A 22,090-nucleotide genomic window follows, 5' to 3' on the forward strand; every position below is an offset into this window, starting at 1 on the left:
TCACACCATAGCGTGGAACTTGGGCCCTGGTCTAAAGGTCTTAGGTTTGGCAACCCCTGGGGGGTTGTGCCTCCAACAGAGGCAAGCCCAGGTCCCCAAACCCTGACAGTGGCTTGGTCATTTTACAGATGAGGAAACCAAGTCCTAGAAAAAGGTTCAGTGAATTGGCCCCAACGAGCCAAGGGTAGAGTTAGGACAAAAATCCAGCCTCACTGAATAGCTGTCCGCAGCTGTTTCTACAATTCTTGGCTCCACCAGGGCCTGAACTCAAGATTCAAAGGGAATTTTCTCATTTCACTTCCTTTTTGGAACATTAGAACCAAGTCAGAGTGCCAGTCAAACCATAAACTCTGAAAAGAAAATCAAAGCGTCTCCTGGATGCACCTTCACTTTCCCATCCCCAACCCTCCTGTAATGCAGCGGACACGCACACACCTGTCCGCCGGGGACTTCTCTTTGAAAGTGCTTTATTCAACAAGATCTAAGTCAGGTGCTTTAAAACATATCAAAATGTTACAGAAATTCACAGCTCCCTACTGAGGACTTGCCAAGTTACATTAAGATACCTAAACACATCAGTTTATAACTTCAGAACCAAACATTGAACGAGGTCATGTACCATTGCTCGAAAAGCAAGTTATGATTAAGAAGAAAGATACTTCACAAAGCTAAATCAAGTGAGGAAACCCTTAAGAAACACTAGCAGTAACACACCAGGAACCATCAGCCTGGGAAACAGGTCTGCAATCGCCGGGGAGACTCCACAGGAAAACTGAGGCTCTCCTTTCACAGCTTGCCCATGTCTGGTGCCTGGCTATAACACAGGGGGCGCTGTGACCTCCCATGACAGGGTAAACACTGTCAATTCCCTCTGAAAGAAGGGGTGCCACATTTGTCTTTATTTTTACCTCTCTAGGAGATCATTCTTCATCTCATCTGCCTCCAACAAGACTTTGTGTAAAACAATTTTCAGAGGCTTGACTCGAGAATCTGTACTGCTGCAACAGGTGTTCAAGGAGATCTCTGCCTCCTACCTTGGCCCTCACATCATGGTTTTGTCACTATGAGGCACTGGAATTCCTTTGTTCATATAGGAATTTCTCTTGGAGATGTATCTATGGCACCATGTTCTCTGTGCTACAGAGCTTTGAAATAGTTTTATTTTTTAAAGAGAGCTTCTCTTTCCTTAAGAGAGCTTCCTGCTTTTCTCTGGTCCATTTCTCCTTCCAACCTCCTAACACTGAAATAACAGCCCAACTCCAAAGAAAAGAATTCTTGCCAAGACATGTTTGCATCTGAGAACAGAGTTTGTTTCTTGAGTGTTTTTGTTTGTTTGTTTTGGTCTTTATATCCTAAAGTCTTATCTACAGAGATAAAATGTCTTTATCTGGAGGTCCCTAGGACAGAGTATTGTTTTCTTTCTGGTAGAGAGGAGGGAAGGGTGAAAATATTTCTCCTTGAAGTCTCAGACCAAAACCTCAACCTCAGGGCTCAGCATTTGTCACAGGGGTAGGTGGCTAATCCGAGATTCTTCCACCTCAACCTCAACTCACAAAGTCCACAAGTCTGGAGACCAGTGTACACATTCCTCACCAGTTTGCACAGGCAAACCTATTGTTTGTGCTTTTCAATCCCTCCCCAAGGTAACCACTCCCCCCCACCACAAAATTTAACTCCTCACCTTCCCACTAATGTGATGACTAAGAATGTGACCTTGTGCTTAATTCCATCATCACCAGGGGGACTGGATCCCCTTCCCAACGATAAACTCAGGTTTTTCCTTCATTTGATCACCTTGTAACATAAGCCCCTGGAAAAAGACTCAGATGTGGCTATGCCGCTTTTCACAAGTGAGGAAAAACCCTGTAAATTGGCCTTTTTGTTCTTCGCACGATTTCAGGTTCATTGCACACAATTACATAAACCCACACAAATCAGTCCAGGAGTTCAAAGCTGCAAGGCCATGTGATACCAGTGAGAAAATCCAGCTCCACATCACAGCAGAGGGTCTCTATTTCAGTTGCTGCTATTTCAAAGAACCTTTCCAAAATTCCTGACTGGGTCATTAGTACGTGAGAAATGATTTCTAAACAGGGTGAGCCAAAATGGAAAAGTGCGGCCTGCATTAAGTGGAATGTATCATGTAAGATGCGATTTCCCCTCAATTCCATCCCAACCCCCCATCTTTAAAAAGCCAAGTCTACCTCAGTATCACTTTCTGAGAAAGTGATCTGGCAAATCTGACATTTTGCAACACTCCCATATTTACCACTATCATATTGCTAGTGCAAATTAAAGAGAACTTTGATAAACCAAAAATGGCTGTCCAATAAAAGTTAGCCATTAGTAATTTGCTTTGTGGAAAATTTTTTCCCTAGCCACTCAAGGAAGATTACTGGGGCCAACAAAGGCTTTGAACATTCAAAATAAAAATAACCGGAAGAAAATTTTCCAAGTCATTTCTCAAATGCAAAACTCAGGAAGTATGTTTGCATTCACAAAACTGCCCTTTCCCATCTGTAACAAAGGAAGCCTCTCCCCGGGCCCCCATTTTTTTCTGTGCATTTTGCAGAAGCCCACTGAGGTGTATGATTGAGGCTAAGGCCCTCCAGATTTCCAGTCCATCCCCCACAGGGCTGGTGGCTCTCCCCACAGAGGAGGTAAGCTTGCTAAGAGACCCTCAGCAAAATGCCAGGTAGCAGCATGCCATCCTTTTGAAAGTTAACAGTGAGACTACATGGAAGCCACAGGGGCAGGTAGGGGGCAAGGGTGCCTGGGCAGGAACAGCTCTGCTGCAAAGGTCCACTGTCCTTGCAGGCACGGATCAGTGGCTCTTCTTTCCTCAACTGCCCAGCTCTCCAAACCTTCTTTGGAGAAGAGGTGGAGAACAGATGGGGAGCTTCCCTACCACAACAAGGCTCAGTGTTAAGAGCTTCTGGCCTTGCTTGGTTGACCTCCACAGCCAGGCACCTGCTCCAAGCATCTATCTGTTGCTCTTCAAACAGTATCCGTTGTACTGGAGCTGAGCTACCTGGCGATCTTACCAATGGGGGCCCAGAAGGACAGACTCTTCCTGCCCTTCCCCCTCCATTGGAATCTCTCTAAAGATCACCCAGGTGGCTGCTCAGAGAAGCTGAGAGAGAAGCTCCATCCTATCTACACACTCTCATGGGGCAGCCCAAGAAGTATCCCTTAACCCCACACTTGGTCAGTAGCAGGACAAGTCTTCATTCTTAGAGTCCATCTCCACACACGACGTGAGGGCAACTTGCAAAAATCCAGTGGTTGTAAAGTATTAAGCCTTGACTTTGCAAACGCAGGGCCTCAGCTCCAAGTGCAAGAAGACCACTGGATATGAAAATGGGCTGGGTTTACAGGCACCTGTCATTCTGCGAGGAGCCTCCACATTTCTCTAAGGAGGGAAACTTCCCAGCCATACAAGACCAGGCGCCATGTACAAACCAGTGAGGCCTGTTTCATAAGATACTTCTTTCAACTCAGGGAGGCCCCAAAGAGTTGGGGTCATCAGCTTGGCATGCTGAGACAAACATCAGGCTCCCCTGTCTCCTAGAGGTAGCCAGGGAGGTGGGGGCGGAGGCAGAATCCATTCTTTACTGGCATCCACACAGACCATCACATATGTCCTTGTTATTTAAAACAATTGAAGTTTCCAGTGTAAAAACCTGTGGGCTTATTGCATCTACCCCACTGATGGTTTATCTTTTTCTTTCCATCAGAACTGCCCCAAGGGCATGGTTTGTTAATTAATTTGTTAACTGCCAAGGATCTCACACTTGCAGATCCTTCCTAGGGATACAGGGAGAGTATCTATTAACATAAAAATACCCCAAATGGTGAGTTTGCTGGGCCCACTTCCCCTTCTAAACACAAGCAGACATGTATGGCTGCTCCCTGGCACTTGAGGGGAGAAATCTTTTCTTCAACCTAAAACCCCTCAGATCGGTGACTCCTCCGATTTTCCTGCCCACAAGCAGAATATCTGCCAGCCTCATAGCACCTGTGCTGGCTGCTTGGAATTGAATTGCATGTGAATATATCATGTGGGCATGTGGATATGTACCATGTGCACACACACGTGCACACACACATTTTGGGTTCTTCTTATAATAAAAATGGAAAGTCCTCGTGAGTAAAGGAAAGGAGCAGGGAAAAAAGGGTCAGGGAGTTAGTTGTCTGCTGGCTTCTCCATGGTGGTTTGGGAGCTGGAAAGGTTTGCATTTAAACGTTTCCATGGAAGGCGCCCAGCTTCCTGTGAGTCTTCTCAGGTCAACAATGCCCTCCACGGCGTCTGGATCCCCTCCCTGTGGCTCAGATTGTTGCTGGGGTCTCGGCTATCTCCTCCAGCCTCTGCCGAATCATTAGCCGGAGCACGGTGTACCTGGGGACAGAACAGCTTCGGTGGAGAGCAGAAAGCAACACACTCCTTCTCATGACCCTCCCCCATCACTTGGGTCACAGTGTGGGCCAAGTGTCCCAACCCTTTGCTTCTCTCACTGGCCCACTCTTGAACCACTTCGTTACTTGTGTTCATTTCCACAACAGGATGAAAGGGACTGAAGAGGCTCACACCAAGCTAATTATTTTACTATGATTAAAAAGTCTGGGGAAGAAGAATGAGAAGGTGAAATAACAAGAACAGTAATAGGGATTCCCTTTGCTGAGTGTTTACTCTGCTCAAGGCACTATGCATAGAGTATCATATAATCCTCACCTAGGCTGGACCATATGAAATTGCCATTACTTTTACCACTTTGGGGGAGCCTACAAAAATGACAACTTCATAAGGTTCAATCTAATATCAGTATCTGCATTTTGCCAAAGACACTATAGCAACTACCAGGCATGGAGGTCCATGGCTTAGTGGTGAGTATGGTTTTTTCATCCCTTCCCTGAATTATGGTAATTCAGATACTGGAGTGGGCACTGTTAATGCAGGGCTAACGTGGCTTTGCACTGCACAGCAAAACTATTTTTAAAGTTTGGCACATAGTAAGTGTTCAATAAATGTTAACTGCTATCATATTATTATCATCAACACAGAAAATGTAGCATTGACTTTAGAGGCAAAAAAATCAATTTTTCTGCCATATCTATGAAACGCAGCTCTACTTTATGACTAAACATGACCAAAAAATAACAAAATCCTCCCCAGAACGAAGTTTTAGTACTGGACTTTTCAACCCAAATGCAATTTCCAGAAGAGAAATGTTAAAAAGGGAGAAAGGATGTGAGGAAGGGATTTTAGGGTTACTCTGCTTAAATTTCCACTGCCGAGACAACCTTCCTGAAATCCTTGGAACAATTTTATGTCCCACATCAAAATGAGAAGTTGAACGAGAAGCAGAACGACCAACACACCGATGTTTCAAGTCCCCACCTGAGATCTGAGATCTGGCATTGTCAATGGGAAGCCCCCTGAACACAGTCCCAGGCCCAGACGGCAGCTCCTCACAGCCCCTGCAAGGTTCCTGAACAGAGACTCTTCTCACTGAGGCCTCAGGAGAAACCCAACCAGCCACCCCAGGGGCTATGCTTACTTGCGCATCAGCTTCTTTACTTCCCGATCTTCTTCCTCTTGGAGCTTCTGAATGAAGCTTTTAAGGACAGGCATCTCAAACTTTATATACTGAGCCACCTGGGGAGAAAAAAGTAAGTCTGGGGTGCAAGACCCCTCCCAGCACTATTCTAATTTTTTTTGGCATCTCTCTCATATAAGGCACAAAGCCTTGGGAAATCTATTTCTGCACTAATCCGGGATTTCCTTAAAGGCAGGAGCCAAGCCTCATTCTTCTCAAGGCTGGTATAGAGTCTATGATGAAGATCACTTCATTTACATGATAACTTCATCTCATAACTTCTCATTTTTCATCTCATGTATCCAATCCATGAGAGGTGATGTCAAACATAGAAAAGCACTTTCTCTTGTCAGGCATGCGGAGAAGACTAGAACACATAATATTCAATAAACCTCTCTGCTCTCCCCTAAGAGAAATTAAGGAACCACGGCTCAGAATGATGATTTGTGCCTCAAGGCTCAAACAGGCATCCAAATGTGAACTGCCTCCTGAGAGGCTATAAGCCTGGGGGTGGCTCCCAGGTGAGCTGAAGTTAAGCAGCCACTCTTCCTCCCTCACCAGAACCCTCACCCTGTTCTACCAACTCTTCTCTGTGGGAGAAGTATGTTTCTTCACGCTGTTAATGGTGGGCTCAGCTATGTGACTTGCTCTGGCCAATGGAATGGGTGTGTGGATGTGATATACATAAAATCCAGGTGGGGGCTTCAAAGGAGCTTACATGGTTTCTTGCATTCCAGCCATCTGCCATGAGAAGCATACCTAGGTAGCCACTGCCTCTTACCCTCGGTCTCTGAATAAGACATGCAATGTCTACCTGAACTGAACCCATAATCTAAAGCAGAACCGCTGCTACCAGCCTACAGAATCTGGAGCAAGAAAGTAAATGTTTACTGTTGTAAGTGACTAAGACTTGGGGAAGTTTGTTCCTATAGCAAAAGCTATAAAATCACTGCTAACTCTTTGAAGTTGCTTGGAAAAGGTTTGCAGAAACTTTTCAGCCCTCTTAAGTACCCCAGAAAGCCTCAAGAAATTTATTCCTTCTATGGAAATCATTTTGTGCCTGAGCTTTCTTCCAGTTAACCCCCACAGGGCACACCCTCAACCTAGCTTCTGCATTCATTATTGTTTCAAGAAAACCTGGTGTTGAGAAATAGCAACAAAACAGGGCCTGATCATTGGTCAAAAAGCCAAGCTATACCCCAGTTGTAGTTTATCCAACCAAATCCCCCACCCTCCGGGGACAGACATCTGACTGAAAAGGGACTCACATCATAGGTGACTTCCTCCACCTGGTCCTTCTCCATAAGGAACACTTTGGAGACTTGCTCACATGGGCCCTGGAGGATCCGGGCAATCAGGGGGTAATCAGTGTTCTTCAGCTTCTGTTTCTCTGGAACCACACACAGCCAGGAGCAGCCCTGAGTTGCCTGAGGTCTTTCTCACCTTAAGTGGTTGTCAACTCAAGGGCCCAAATGGACCAGGCACCTCAGGAGATGTAGCCATACAAGTCAGGAGACTGATTTGTAAACGAACAATTCAACAGTTCAAAGCAACTGTTACCGCTCCCCTACCCCTCAACAATACTTCCATGCCTCAAGCCCTTTGGAAGATGCTGCATTAGAGAATCTGGTTTTCTCTGTGCTTTGAGAAAATCCAGTTCTTTTTTTAATAGGCAGTTATGTTTCAGGGTTAGTTTACTGACCGTATATGGCATTCCCCGGTGGACTCATCCAGCAAGCTCACCAGCCTTGGAGGCAAACAACATTTGGAAGTTTCCAAAACCCAAGCAACAAGCAAATGAGGCAGAGATTTTTTTTTTAACTTGCTATTTTGAGTTAATTAAAAGTTTTAAGTATACTGTGTTCTTTATACTTACCACCACTGGTATGGACCACATACAAAGCAAACTCTTCCGCTGAGTTCTCGATCTGAATCAGGAAGGAGCAAAAGATACTTGCTGAAAGCATATATTTACATATCCTAACTGTGGCCATTTCTTCTTCTTGAACACTGCAAAGCTAAATAAATGATAGGCTCTTTTGAGGGGAGGGCTATTTATCTACAGCATTTAAATGTGGTGAGGAAATGGGGTGGTAACATTATCAATAATAATAGGTAATAAGAGCTAACATTTATTGCACCATGCCAGGCACAGTTCTAACAAACTCTACATGTTTTAACTCATCTAACATGACAACCCAGTGAGAAATAAAATATTGCTTGCCATATCAGTAAGCAAAGGATGTCACAGTCATCAGCAATTGCAGCCACCTCCGATGGTGAGCTGGTGAGCCCTGAGACGACTCAGGAAAGAAACAAAGAATACCTGCCATCTTGCAGCCATCAGACTGCAGCCACTCCCAACGGTGAGCCCTGAAGAAACTCAGGGTGAGAAAACAGGATACTGGCCCCCAGTAGCTAAGGTGTGTATCAAAGGAATGATTTCAGTGAGCCCAGACTCTTGCATCTTTCCATATGTAGGAAAACGCTAAATTCCTTAACTTGAGATACCTGATTTTCTTTAATTAACAATAATCTTTTGACATTCAGACTACCTGCCCTTTGTGACAAAACTCCTATGTATCCTAGCTTCCCCTTCACCTCCTTGGAGCAGTCCTCTCAGGGTTACTTGAGATGCTGCCTTCTGGGTTTGAAGTCCTAAGAATATTCGCTGAATAAAACATAACTCTCAACTTTTAGGTTGTGCAATTTTTTTTCAGTTGACACCAGTAATGGGGTCCTGTTAACCTTATTTTACAGATGGTGAGGCAGAAGCACAGGGAGCTTAAGTCACTTGTCCAACTCCTCCAACCAGCAGGTGATAGATAGAGATTCAAACCCAGAGCCTATGCTTTAAACCACTAGGACACACTGGCTTCTGTTAGAAATAAGAATACCTGGTTTCCAAAAGACTTAGAAGGGTATTGTGGAAAACATACAGAGCAACAGGACTTCAAAAACACTCATGCACTATAATTTTCACATCTATTGAAGGCTCATCAAAGTAGGTTCCCCAAATGCACAGAAGTCGATATGTGCACGGAGCCCTGAACCAGTCATCAGGTCCAGGGTCCTTCTCTGGATGCCCATAAAGCACCTGAGGGCTTCAGTGGCACCAGAATCCCAGTAAGCCTTGTGGAACAGGTTCCCTGGTCTCATCTCCGAGTTTCCACTTCAGTGGGTCTGATCTGGGGCAGAGGGAGGCCTGAGAACCTACTTTTCTAACAAGCTCCCAGGTGATGCTGATGTCGTGGGGTCTAAAGAACCTAAACCCTCTCTGCCCTGTGCCCCCCTTACCACACACTCTCCATAGCCCCCACCTCTACACTTCTGGGGGCCCCAAGGCACACATGCCACTGTCTGAGGCCAGCCAGCAGAGGGAACTTGCCTTAAATTTGTTGAGCAGCAACTTCAGGACCTGTGGAGTGGTCATGGTGCTGTTGATGCGGACATTGGTGATGGAGCCATAGGCCGGCGTGAACACCGACGTCTGTCAATAGAGGGGTCCAGCTCAGAGTGGGTGTACAGACAAGGATGGGGCACTAAAACCCAGGTGTCCTGGCCCTGTTACCTGGGGTAAAGGGACAGGGACAATGGCACTCAACCTGTGCTCCCTGAGAGTCCTCTGTCCCTTACAACATAGAAGCACTGGGCTTTGATGTCAATAAAGAGCCCTGGGCTTTGCCTAGCTCAGGAGCTCGCGCCCACCCCACTGCAGGAGGCTTGAGGGATCTGAGCTTGCCAAACGGCAGCACTGAGGAGGGAAAGAGGACCAGATAAGGGAGGCACTCCCTCCAAATAAAACATGCACAAAGGCCCTTCTACTACGACTTCAACATGAGGAGGTCTGTGACCACTCTTCCATGATGCACTTGTTTCTGGGGCCAGATTCAAACCAAGCAGCAGGAAGGAAGAAGAGTCAACTAGCTTGGGGTGGGGTGGGTGATCTGAGTTCTGCAGCTCTGTTTCAGGGCAGCCCTTAACTCACAGAGAAGTCAGGCCACATAGCAGCTGGAGGCACATGGTGCAGAAAGAGAGTAACACGTGGATGGGGGGGTTTCTGATGAGGGCTGTTTGTGGGGTCATCTCGCATCTCACCCACTGAGCCAGGAAGAAAGGGGGCAGGGCACAACCATTAAAAGAATGACACAGCCATTAAGAACAGGATACCACAAAAACTGGTTAGAACCTACTAGGCCCAAGATGGCAGAAGATTTGACTTCCAGTAGACCTTCACCTCATTATACACTCATTGTAATACATTAGCATCTAAATGACACACCCACTGGTGCCATGACAGTTCCGAGGTCGACTATAGAAGGCCAAAAAGTGGGTGGTGGCCCAATTCATGGAAATCCCCACCCCTTCTCCAAGACAGAATACTCCTCCCACTTACTAGCCTATGAAATTACCCAGCCCATAAAAACTAATCACCCCCACAGCCCAGGGCTGCTCTCATATTCCCGAACGACCCATTGCCTTGGGGCCACCGGACTCACCTGAGACCTAGGACATGACCATCCTCTTGCACCCCATTTTTTCCTACAACACCATCATTTAGGAGGGCTCCTGATCAGGAGGCCCTTATCGCTCTCAGAGCCAGCAGAGCCTGCAGCCCACTCACGACCCAAAGACTGAGTGGCTTCCCAGGAGTCTGCAGCCCTGAGGTGGCAGCTGCCCAGGAAGGGGTTTTGCCCCCACTGGAGCTGGCGCTTGCCCCCTGCCACCCTATCGCCTCTACCTTGTGGTTGTAGAAATGGCCGTTGATGGAGAAGCGGTGGCGTCTGATTCGCCGCTGGTCGCTGGGTGTCCTCACATTGCCACGACGACGTACCCCAACATCACTGCGTGTGCGCATCAGTTGTGGGGTGTCTTCCTGCAGGGACTTCAGGGCCCTGGAGTCTGGGAAGGAAGGGGAAGATGAGTTCTGTCTGCTTGGACCTGGGATGTGGCAGTGTGCACAGAGTACCCTCTTCCGGACCTATGCTACAGCACCTAGAGCTTCCTCAAAAATATATTGTATAAAAACAGTATTTCCTGCTGGGGGAAAAACATGATGCATAATTTACCAAGAAGCAGTACAGTGACAAAGTTCAGAGCACAGACTCCTAGGTTCAAACCCCAGCTCCACCACTGTCATTGTAGGCGAGCAAAACTTGCTACCCCCGAATGTCTCTGGTATGCTGAAAACAATCAAGCCCCAAAAGACTGATAACTGAAACATAGCCTGCTATATCAGTAAACAAAGGATATCACGGTCATCAGAGATTGCAGCCACAGGCGATGGTGAGCTGGTTAGCTCTAAGGGGACTCAGGACGGAAAAGAACACCTGCCATCTAGCAGCCATTACACTGCAGCCACTCCCCACAGTGACCCCTGAGGAAACTCAGGAGGTGAAAACACAGGATACTGGCCCCAGATAGCTGAGGTTCCTATCAAAGTAATGATTTCAATGAGCCCAGACTCTTGCATCTTCCCATACACAGAAAAGAGCTAAATTCCTTAACCTGGGATACTGGTTTTCTTTAATTAACAATAATCTTTTGACATTCAAACTACCTGCCCTTTGTTGCAAAACTCCTATGTATCCTAGCTCCCCCTTTGCCATCTCAGAGCAGTTCTCTCAGGGTCACTTGAGATCCTACCTTCCAGGCTTGGAGTCCTAAGAATATTCGCTGAATAAAACATAACTCTAAACTTTTAGGTTGTGAACAATTTTTCAGTCAAAAACTCAGGAAGAAACTCTGCCTTTTCCCCTAACTGCCTAAAGAATTTAGATAGCGGGCTTATTACTGGACTAGAGTTATCACCAGAGACATCTGCAAAGAATATGGGCTAAATGTGGCGAGGGAAACTCTTAGAGATCAGAGTCCACCCTGTGTCACACTGTCTTTGCAGGCCCAGCAAACATTTGTTTACCAAACGTTTGTTTTCCATCTCCATGTGAATTGCCTTCCTCCCCTGAAGTCCCAAATCACTACCCCCAACATCCTCTTTTGTCTTTAGCTGAAGATGGCAGTTAAGGTGAGGGCATCATCAATCGGGAAGATGGCGGAAGAGTAAGACGCGGAGATCACCTTCCTCCCCACAGATACACCAGAAATACATCTACACGTGGAAAAACTCCTACAGAACACCTGAACGCTGGCAGAAGACCTCAGACCTCTCAAAAGGCAAGAAATTCCCCACGTACCTGGGTAGGGCAAAAGAAAAAAGAATAAACAGAGACAAAAGAATAGGGACGGGTCCTGCACCAGCTGGAGGGAGCTGTGAAGGAGGAAAGGTTACCACACACGCTAGGAAGCCCCTTCGCGGGCGGAGACTGCGGGTGGCGGAGGGGGAAAGCTTCGGAGCCACGGAGGAGAGCACAGCAACAGGGGTGCGGAGGGCAAAGCGGAGAGATTCCCGTACAGAGGATCGGTGCCGACCGGCACTCACCAGCCCAAGAGGCTTGTCTGCTCACCCCGCGGGGCGGGCGAGGCTGGGAGCTGAGGCTCGGACTTCGGAGGAGCGCAGGGAGAGGACTGGGGTTGGAGGTGTGAACACAGCCTGCAGGGGGTTAGTGCACCATGGATAGCCGGGAGGGAGTCTGGGGGAAAGTCTGGACCTGCCGAAGAGGCAAGAGACTTTTTCTTACCTCTTTGTTTTCCTGGTGCGTGAGGAGAGGGGATTAAGAGCGCTGCTTAAAGGAGCTCCAGAGACAGGAGCGAGCCGCGGCTAACAGCGCGGACCCCAGAAACGGGCATGAGACGCTAAGGCTGCTGCTGCCGCCACCAAGAAGCCTGTGTGCGAGCACAGGTCACTCTCCACACCTCCCTTCCGGGAAGCCTGTGCAGCCCGCCACTGCCTGGGTCCCAGGATCCAGGGACAACTTCCCCGGGAGAACGCACTGCGCACCTCAGGCTGGTGCAACGTCCCGGCAGCCTCTGCCGCCGCAGGCTCGCCCCGCATCCGCACCCCTCCCTCCCCCGGCCTGAGTGAGACAGAGCCCCCGAAGCAGCTGCTCCTTTAACCCCATCCTGTCTGAGCGAAGAACAGACGCCCTCAGGGGCCTACATGCAGAGGCGGGGCCAAATCCAAAGCTGAGCCCCAGGAGCTGTGCGAAGAAAGAAGAGAAAGGGAAATCTCTCCCAGCAACCTCAGAAGCATCAGATTAAAGCTCCACAGTCAACTTGATGTACCCTGCATCTGTGGAATACCTGAATAGACAACGAATCATCCCAAATTGAGGAGGTGGACATTGAGAGCAAGATTTATTATTTTTTCTCCGTTTCCTCTTTTTGTGAGTGTGTATGTGTATGCTTCTGTGTGAGATTTTGTCTGTATAGCTTTGCTGTCACCATTTGTCCTAGGGTTCTATCCGTCCTTTTTGTTTGTTTGTTTTTTCTTTAAAAACATTTTTCTTAATAATTATTTATTTTAATAACTTTATTTTGTTTTATCTTACTTTATTTTATTTTATCCTCTTTCTTGCTTTTCTTCCTTCCTTCCTTCCTTCCTTCTTTCTTTCTACTTTTTCTCCCTTTTATTCAGAGCCGTGTGGATGAAAGTCTCTTGGTGCTGCAGCCAGGAGTCAGTGCTGGGCCTCTGAGTGGGAGAGCCAACTTCAGGACACTGGTCCACAAGAGACCTCCCAGCTCCACATAATATCAAATGGCGAAAATCTCCCAGAGATCTCCATCTCAACACCAGCACCCAGCTTCACTCAACGACCAGCAAGCTTCAGTGCTGGACACCCTATGCCAAACAACTAGCAAGACAGAAACACAACCCCACCCATTAGCACAAAGGTTGCCTAAAATCATAATAAGTCCACAGACACCCCAAAATACACCACCAGACGTGGACCTGCCCACCAGAAAGACAAGATCCAGCCTCATCCACCAGAACACAGGCACTAGTCCCCTCCACCAGGAAGCCTACACAACCCACTGAACCAACCTTACCCACTGGGGACAGACACCAAAAACAACGGGAACTACAAACCTGCAGTCTGCAAAAAGGAGACCCCAAACACAGTAAGATAACCAAAATGAGAAGACAGAAAAACAAACAACAGATGAAGGAGCAAGATAAAAACCCACCAGACCTAACAAATGAAGAGGAAATAGGCAGTCTACCTGAAAAAGAATTCAGAGTAATGATAGTAAAGATGATCCAAAATCTTGGAAATAGAATAGACAAAATGCAAGAAACATTTAACAAGAAGAACTAAAGATGAAACAAGCAACGATGAACAACACAATAAATGAAATTAAAAATACTCTAGATGGGATCAATAGCAGAATAACCGAGGCAGAAGAACGGATCAGTAACCTGGAAGATAAAATAGTGGAAATAACTACTGCAGAGCAGACTAAAGAAAAAAGAATGAAAATAACTGAGGACAGTCTCAGAGACCTCTGGGACAACATTAAATGCACCAACATTCGAATTATAGGGGTTCCAGAAGAAGAAGAGAAAAAGAAAGGAACTGAGAAAATATTTGAAGAGATTATAGTTGAAAACTTCCCTAATATGGAAAAGGAAATAGTTAATCAAGTCCAGAAAGCATAGAGAGTCCCATACAGGGTAAATACAAGGAGAAACATGCCAAGACACATATTAATCAAACTGTCAAAAATTAAATACAGGGCTTCCCTGGTGGGGGCAGTGGTTGAGGGTCCGCCTGCCGATGCAGGGGACACGGGTTCGTGCCCTGGTCCGGGAGGATCCCAAATGCCGCAGAGCAGCCAGGCCTGTGGGCCATGGCCGCTGGGCCTGTGCGTCCGGAGCCTGTGCTCCCCGGTGGGAGAGGCTGCAGCAGTGAGAGGCCCGCATAGCACAAAAAAAAAAAAAAAATTAAAACAAAGAAAACATATTAAAAGCAGCAAGGGAAAAACAACAAATAACACACAAGGGAATCCCCATAAGGTTAACAGCTGATCTTTCAGCAGCAAGTCTGCAAGCCAGAAGGGACTGGCAGGACATATTTAAAGTGATGAAGGAGAAAAAGCTACAACCAAGATTACTCTACCCAGCAAGGATCTCATTCAGATTTGATGGAGAAATTAAAACCTTTACAGACAAGCAAAAGCTGAGAGAGTTCAGCACCACCAAACCAGCTTTACAACAAGTGCTACAGGAACTTCTCTAGGCAAGAAACACAAGAGAAGGAAAAGACCTACAATAACCCAAAACAATTTACAAAATGGGAATAGGAACATACATATCGATAATTACCTTAAATATAAATGAATTAAATGCTCCCACCAAAAGACACAGATTGGCTGAATGGATAGAAAAACAAGACTCATATATATGCTGTCTACAAGAGACCCAATTCAGACCTAGAGACACATACAGACTGAAAGTGAGGGGATGGAAAAAGATATTCCATGAAAATGGAAACCAAAAGAAAGCTGGAGTAGCAATTCTCATATCAGACAAAATAGACTTTAAAATAAAGATTATTAGAAGAGACAAAGAAGGACACTACATAATGATCAAGGGATCGATCCAAGAAGGAAAAATAACGATTGTAAATATTTATGCACCCAACAAAGGAGCACCTCAATACATAAGGCAAATACTAACAGCCATAAAAGGGGGAATCGACAGTAACACATTCATAGTAGGGGACTTTAACACCCCACTTTCACCAATGGACAGATCATCCAAAATGAAAACAAATAAGGAAACACAAGCTTTAAATGATACATTAAATAGACGGATTTAATTGATATTTATAGGACATTCCATCCAAAAACAACAGAATACACTATTTTCTCAAGTGCTCATGGAATATTCTCCAGGATAGATCATATCTTGGGTCATAAATCAAGCCTTGGTAAATTTAAGAAAATTGAAATTGTATCAAGTATCTTTTCCGACCACAACGCTATGAGAGTAGATATCAAATACAGGAAAAGATCTGTAAAAAATACAAACTATGGAGGCTAAACAATACACTACTTAATAACGAAGTGGTCACTGAAGAAATCAAAGAGAAAATAAAAAAATACCTAGAAACAAATGACAATGGACACACGATGACCCAAAACCTATGGGATGCAGCAAAAGCAGTTTAAGAGGGAAGTTTACAGCAATACAATCCTACCTTAAGAAACAGGAAACATCTCGAATGAACAACCTAACCTTGCACCTAAAGCAATTAGAGAAAGAAGAACAAAAAAACGCCAAAGTTAGCAGAAGGAAAGAAATCATAAAGATCAGATCAGAAATAAATGGAAAAGAAATGAAGGAAACGATAGCAAAGATCAATAAAACTAAAAGCTGGTTCTTTGAGAAGATAAACAAAATTGATAAACCATTAGCCAGACTCATCAAAAAAAAACGGGAGAAGACTCATATCAATAGAATTAGAAATGAAAAAGAAGTAACAAATGACACTGCAGAAATACAAAAGATCATGAGAGATTACTACAAGCAACTCTGCCAATAAAATGGACAACCTGGAAGAAATGGACAAATTCTTAGAAATGCACAACCTGCCTAGACTGAATCAGGAAGAAATAGAAAATATGAACAGACCAATCACAAGCACTGAAATTGAAACTGTGATTAAAAATCTTCCAACAAACAAAAGCTCAGGACCAGATGGCTTCACAGGCAAATTCTATCAAACATTTAGAGAAGAGCTAACACCTATCCTTCTCAAACTCTTCCAAAATATGGCAGAGAGAGGAACACTCCCAAACTCATTCTACAAGGCCACCATCACCCTGATACCAAAACCAGACAAATATGTCACAAAGAAAACTATAGGCCAATATCACTGATGAACATAGATGCAAAAATCCTCAACAAAATAGTAGCAAACAGAATCCAACAGCACATTAAAAGGATCATACACCATGATCAAGTGGGGTTTATTCCAGGAATGCAAGGATTCTTCAATATAGGCAAAGCAATCAATGTGATACACCATATTAACAAGTTGAAGGAGAAAAACCATATGATCATCTCAATAGATGCAGAGAAAGCTTTCGACAAAATTCAACACCTATTTATGATAAAAACCCTGCAGAAAGTAGGCATAGAGGGAACTTTCCTCAACATCATAAAGGCCATATATGACAAACCCAGAGCCAATATCATCCTGAATGGTGAAAAACTGAAAGCATTTCCACTAAGATCAGGAATAAGACAAGGTTGCCCACTCTCACCACTCTTATTCAACATAGTTTTGGAAGTTTTAGCCACAGCAATCAGAGAAGAAAAAGAAATAAAAGAATCCAAATCGGAAAAGAGAAGTAAAGCTGTCACTGTTTTGTAGATGACATGATACTGTACATAGAGAATCCTAAAGATGCTACCAGAAAACTCCTAGAGCTAATCAATGAATTTGGTAAAGTAGCAGGATACAAAATTAATGCACAGAAATCTCTTGCGTTCCTATACACTAATGATGAAAAATCTGAAAGTGAAATCAAGAAAGCACTCTCATTTACCATTGCAACAAAAAGAATAAATATCTGGAAATAAACCTACCTAAGGAGACAAAAGACCTGTATGCAGAAAATTATAAGACACTGATGAAAGAAATTAAAGATGATACAAATAGATGGAGAGATATACCATTTTCATGGATTGGAAGAATCAACACTGTGAAAATGACTCTACTACTCAAAGCAATCTACAGATTCAATGCAATCCCTATTAAACTACCACTGGAATGTTTCACAGACCCAGAACAAAAAATTTCACAATCTTTATGGAAACACAAAAGACCCCGAATAGTCAAAGCAATCTTGAGAACGAAAAATGGAGCTGGAGGAATCAGGCTCCCTGACTTCAGACTATACTACAAAGCTACAGTAATCAAGACAGTATAGTACTGGCACAAAAATAGAAATATAGATCAATGGAACAGGATAGAAAGCCCAGAGATAAACCCACGCACATATGGTCACCTTGTCTTTGATAAAGGAGGGAGTAATATGCAGTTGAGAAAGGGCAGCCTCTTCAATAAGTGGTGCTGGGAAAACTGGACAGGTACATATAAAAGTATGAGATTAGAACACTCCCTAACACCATACACAAAAATAAGCTCAAAATGGATTAAAGACCTAAATGTAAGGCTAGATACTATCAAACTCTTAGAGGAAAACATAGGCAGAACACTCTATGACATAAATCACAGCAAGATCCTTTTTGACCCACCTCCCAGAGAAATGGAAGTAAAAACAAAAATAAACAAATGGGACCTAATGAAACTTCAAGGCTTTTGCACAGCCAAGGAAACCATAAACAAGACCAAAAGACAACCCTCAGAATGGGAGAAAATATTTGCAAATGAAGCAACTGACAAAGGATTCATCTCCAAAATTTACAAGCAGCTCATGCAGCTCAGTAACAAAAAAACAAACAACCCAATCCAAAAATGGGCAGAAGACCTAAATAGACATTTCTCCAAAGAAGATATACAGACTGCCAATAAACACATGAAAGAATGCTCAACGTCATTAATCATTAGAGAAATGCAAATCAAAACTACAATGAGATATCATCTCACACCAGTCAGAATGGCAATCATCAAAAAATCTAGAAACAATAACTGCTGGAGAGGGTGTGGAGAAAAGGGAACACTCTTGCACTGCTGGTGGGAATGTGAATTGGTTCAGCCACTATGGAGAACAGTATGGAGGTTCCTTAAAAAACTACAAATAGAACTACCATGTGACCCAGCAATCCCACTACTGGGCATATACCCTGAGAAAACCATAATTCAAAAAGAGTCATGTACCAAAATGTTCATTGCAGCTCTATTTACAATAGCCAGGAGATGGAAACAACCTAAGTGTCCCTCATCGGATGAATGGGTAAAGAAGATGTGGCACATATATACAATGGAATATTACTCAGCCATAAAAAGAAACGAAACTGAGTTATTTGTAGTGAGGTGGATGGACCTAGAGTCTGTCATACAGAGTGAAGTAAGTCAGAAGGAGAAAGACAAATACTGTATGCTAACACATATACATGGAATTTAAGAAAAAAAAAATGTCATGAAGAACCTAGGGGTAAGATGGGAATAAAGACACAGACCTACTAGAGAATGGACTTGAGGATATGGGGAGGGGGAAGAGTAAGCTGTGACAAAGTGAGAGAGTGGCATAGACATATATACACTACCAAACGTAAAATAGCTAGTGGGAAGCAGCCGCATAGCACAGGGAGATCAGCTCGGTGCTTTGTGACCACCTGGATGGGTGGGATAGGGAGGGTGGGAGGGAGGGAGATGCAAGAGGGAGGAGATATGGCAACATATGTATATGTATAACTGATTCACTTTGTTATAAAGCAGAAACTAACACACCATTGTAAAGCAATTATACTCCAATAAAGATGTAAAAAAATAAAATAAATTTCAAACACAGACACAAAAATAGGTGAGGGCATCAGCCATTTTGGTGAGTTACTCAGTTTTTCTGAGTAACTCTCCCAAGTTTACATGTTATTAAACTTTTGTTTGATTTTCTCCTGTTAATCTGTCTCATGTCAATTTAATTCTTAGACCAGCCAGAAGAACCTAGAAGGTAGAGAAAACTGTCTTCCTTCCCAACACCATATATCACTAACTCTCTGTGCCTCAGTTTCCTCATCCATACAATGAGGATAACAATAGCACCCACCTCATGAGATTGTTGTGAGGGTTTAAATAAGTTAATTCATTTAAAGTGCTTAGAACAATGTCTGCACAGGATAAGCACGATATAAGGACTTGCAAGATAATGTCGACCTGACAATATCTAACAAAATTGCAAATGCACATAGCCTCAGATCCAGAAATTCGATTTCAAAGAATCCTACAGACACTGACAAATGTGTGAAATGAGACATGTATAAGGACACTCTACACTTTTGTTTGTCTAAGAGACTAAAGATTACTTAAATGTTTATCAATAGGGAGCAATTAAATTATCATTTTTTTCATACAATGTAATACAGCAGAGCTGTAAAGAATGCAGAAGTTCTCCATGGGTTTGTATGGAACAATCCTCAAGACAAACTAATAGAAAAGGGATGTGCAAAATGCAGCCACTTACATTAAAATGGGAAGAAAAGAAATGACATCCAACCATTAAGCTTTGTTGGTGTGTATTTCCTTGTGCTTGCAAAGAGTATCTTGGGAAGAATGCCTTCAGTTTGCTTCTAGGGAGGGAAACTCAGTGGGTGGATGAGATGGGAAACTTTCAATTCTTTTTTTAAATAAGTTTTGAATATTGAACCATGTGAATTTTGTTTTCAAAACATAAGTAACAGTGTACAACATTCATCACATCAGTCTTCACACAGTCGGCCCCAAACTAGAGGATCCTCCCACCATGCATGTACCTGTGGGACTTGATGTCTGATCATTCTCAGGCAGGGCATCCACCTCTGAGATTGGAATGTTGGGCATGGTGAGGGGCTTCAGGATAGTGCTGGTGAGCAGAAAACAAACAAAAGGTTCAGCCCCTGCAGAAGAACGCCCCCAGTCCCACCCCACCCCACTCGTACAAAGGGAGCACTTGGCCTGTGCAAGGCTGGGTACCAGCACACAGCAGGTGACAAAGGACATGGTAGGCTGTGCTGAGTGTCTCATGAGGCTGGTCCAGTTCCTGGGCTAAGCACTGGGCAGGGAAGGGGAGTTCTGGAGGGAGAAAATGCTTGTTCCCAGTATTTGCAGCAACATGAAGTCCAGGACAGAGAACAACAAAGAACACTTGTGTGGTGCCTGTGCTGAGTTTCTAAGCACGTACAAATTCTATAGCTTATTTAGAAAACCCTAATAATGGTCATTTACTTCTAGGGACAAGATTCTAGTTCAGACCAACTTCTGTTGGAGGAATAACTCAGAAATTGCTTCTACCATCTAGCAGGAATGGAAAGTAATAGGTTGGCTGCTACAAGAGTCAGGGCAGCTTTGGAAGTGGCCCTGATGGCAGTGTTCTCAGGGTTGCTGGAGAAAGGGTCACAAGCAGGCAATCTGAGTTGAGACCTGGTATTGCTATGATAGCTGGAAAATACTCCTCAAAGCCTAAAAGTACAGTGGCAGTTCAGAGAAACACATCGAAAATCAACAGAGGATTTGGCCAGAAAGGAGAATAATATTTAACCAATTAGGACCATCCCATGTTGAGAAGAATGCAGGTGCCCTGGTGAAACAAAGCAGGACCCTGTGGGGGCTTCCCAGGAACAGACCCCTGTATCCCGCTCCTCTTGTTTGTAAAAAAGCTTTAGCCTCCTAGGCCTTCCCTGAGTTCCAAAGAACAAATTTAATCAGAGAAGTGAGAAAATGCAGAAACTAAGGAAAACAGTCAAGCAAGACAAAATATTGATAATAACAGTTTAGCCAAAAAACAAAGTCAAGGACCTTTAGTTCCTCCTCAAGGGCTATAGATAGTATCCTGAGCCATGTCCATGAGTTGCTTTGCAAATATTAAAAGTATCTTCTTATACCAGGTGTAAGAAGTTAACTGCATTCTGACCACAAGCAGGTAAACCCCAAACCCCTTGGAACCAGATGATGTTGACTCCTGAAATACCACCCAATCACCTCACCAGCAATTAATCAGAAGAGCATCTACCACCCTGCGACCCTCTCCCCTCACCTTGCCTTTAAAAACTCTCCGATGAAAGCCATCGGAGAGTTCGGGATTTTGAGCATTAACTGCATGGACTCCTTGCTTGGACCTGCAATAAACGCAGCACTTTCCTTCACCACAACCTGGTGTCACTAAATTGGCTTTACTGCACGTAGATGAGCAGACCCAAGTGTGGTTTGGTAACACTGGGACTCAGCAGAGATAGGATAATTTTTTTTTTTTTTTGGTCACATCATGTGGCTTGTGGGATCTTAGTTCTGAGACCAGGGATTGAACCTGGGCCCTCTGCAATGAGAATGCAGAGTCCTAATCACTGGACACCAGGGAAATCCCAAGGGATGCTAATTTTAAGTGAAGACAATTTAAAATTGAAAATCTGAAAGAACTGCCTATTGTATTATAACCAGTGGGCTTCTGAGCCCCAGAATGAAACTGAGCAGAGCCTCTCAGGAATGGTGAACTTTTGGCACCCATAGCAGCCCCTTCCCACTCCCTTGTCCAAAGCACTCTTTATTGCCAAAGCAGAAACTGGTCTCAGCATGCTTCTTAACACAGTGGTTCAGGCATTCACTTTATTATAGCAGGCACTGGGACAACATTATTTACCATTCCTGAAAACTCTCTCAAAGTATTTGCAGGTTTCAAGAACCAACCAAGACCAGCTTGATGCCACACGGAATGGAAAAGAAATAAGTGTATAGCATGAAAGACCCCTTAGTAGGCCAGCCAAAGGCCACATGGTCAAGTGGAATTTTAAAAATCATTTCACTTAGGAAACAGAATGTAACACCCCAGGGCCTGGGCTGGCGCTGTGGAAAGGGTTTGGCCCACTCGAAACCAAATACAGTGAAAGTGCTGAAAACAAAGCAGAGTATAAAACCGTCAAAGTTAGATGAAAC

The 22,090-nt window shown here is 44.3% G+C and overlaps 1 protein-coding gene across 4 annotated transcripts in view; it reads right to left on the reverse strand.

Annotated features, from left to right (window-relative positions):
• Positions 1–393: 393 nt before the first annotated feature.
• The window catches only part of RASSF2 (Ras association domain family member 2), a 49,166-nt gene continuing 27,469 nt past the window's right edge, over positions 394–22,090 (reverse strand). For all 4 annotated transcript variants that reach the window (XM_079944639.1, XM_079944638.1, XM_079944640.1 and 1 more), the window contains exons 5-11: positions 19,939–20,027; positions 10,339–10,499; positions 8,986–9,087; positions 7,474–7,525; positions 6,866–6,987; positions 5,559–5,656; positions 394–4,399 (exon numbers count right to left, since the gene is read on the reverse strand). In XM_079944639.1, the coding sequence (XP_079800765.1) occupies positions 4,330–4,399; positions 5,559–5,656; positions 6,866–6,987; positions 7,474–7,525; positions 8,986–9,087; positions 10,339–10,499; positions 19,939–20,027 (694 nt within the window). In that variant the 3' untranslated portion in view covers positions 394–4,329. The remainder of the gene's footprint in view (positions 4,400–5,558; positions 5,657–6,865; positions 6,988–7,473; positions 7,526–8,985; positions 9,088–10,338; positions 10,500–19,938; positions 20,028–22,090) is intronic.

Source organism: Stenella coeruleoalba, assembly GCF_951394435.1.
Source record: "Stenella coeruleoalba genome assembly, chromosome: 15".
Classification (NCBI taxonomy): domain Eukaryota; kingdom Metazoa; phylum Chordata; class Mammalia; order Artiodactyla; family Delphinidae; genus Stenella; species Stenella coeruleoalba.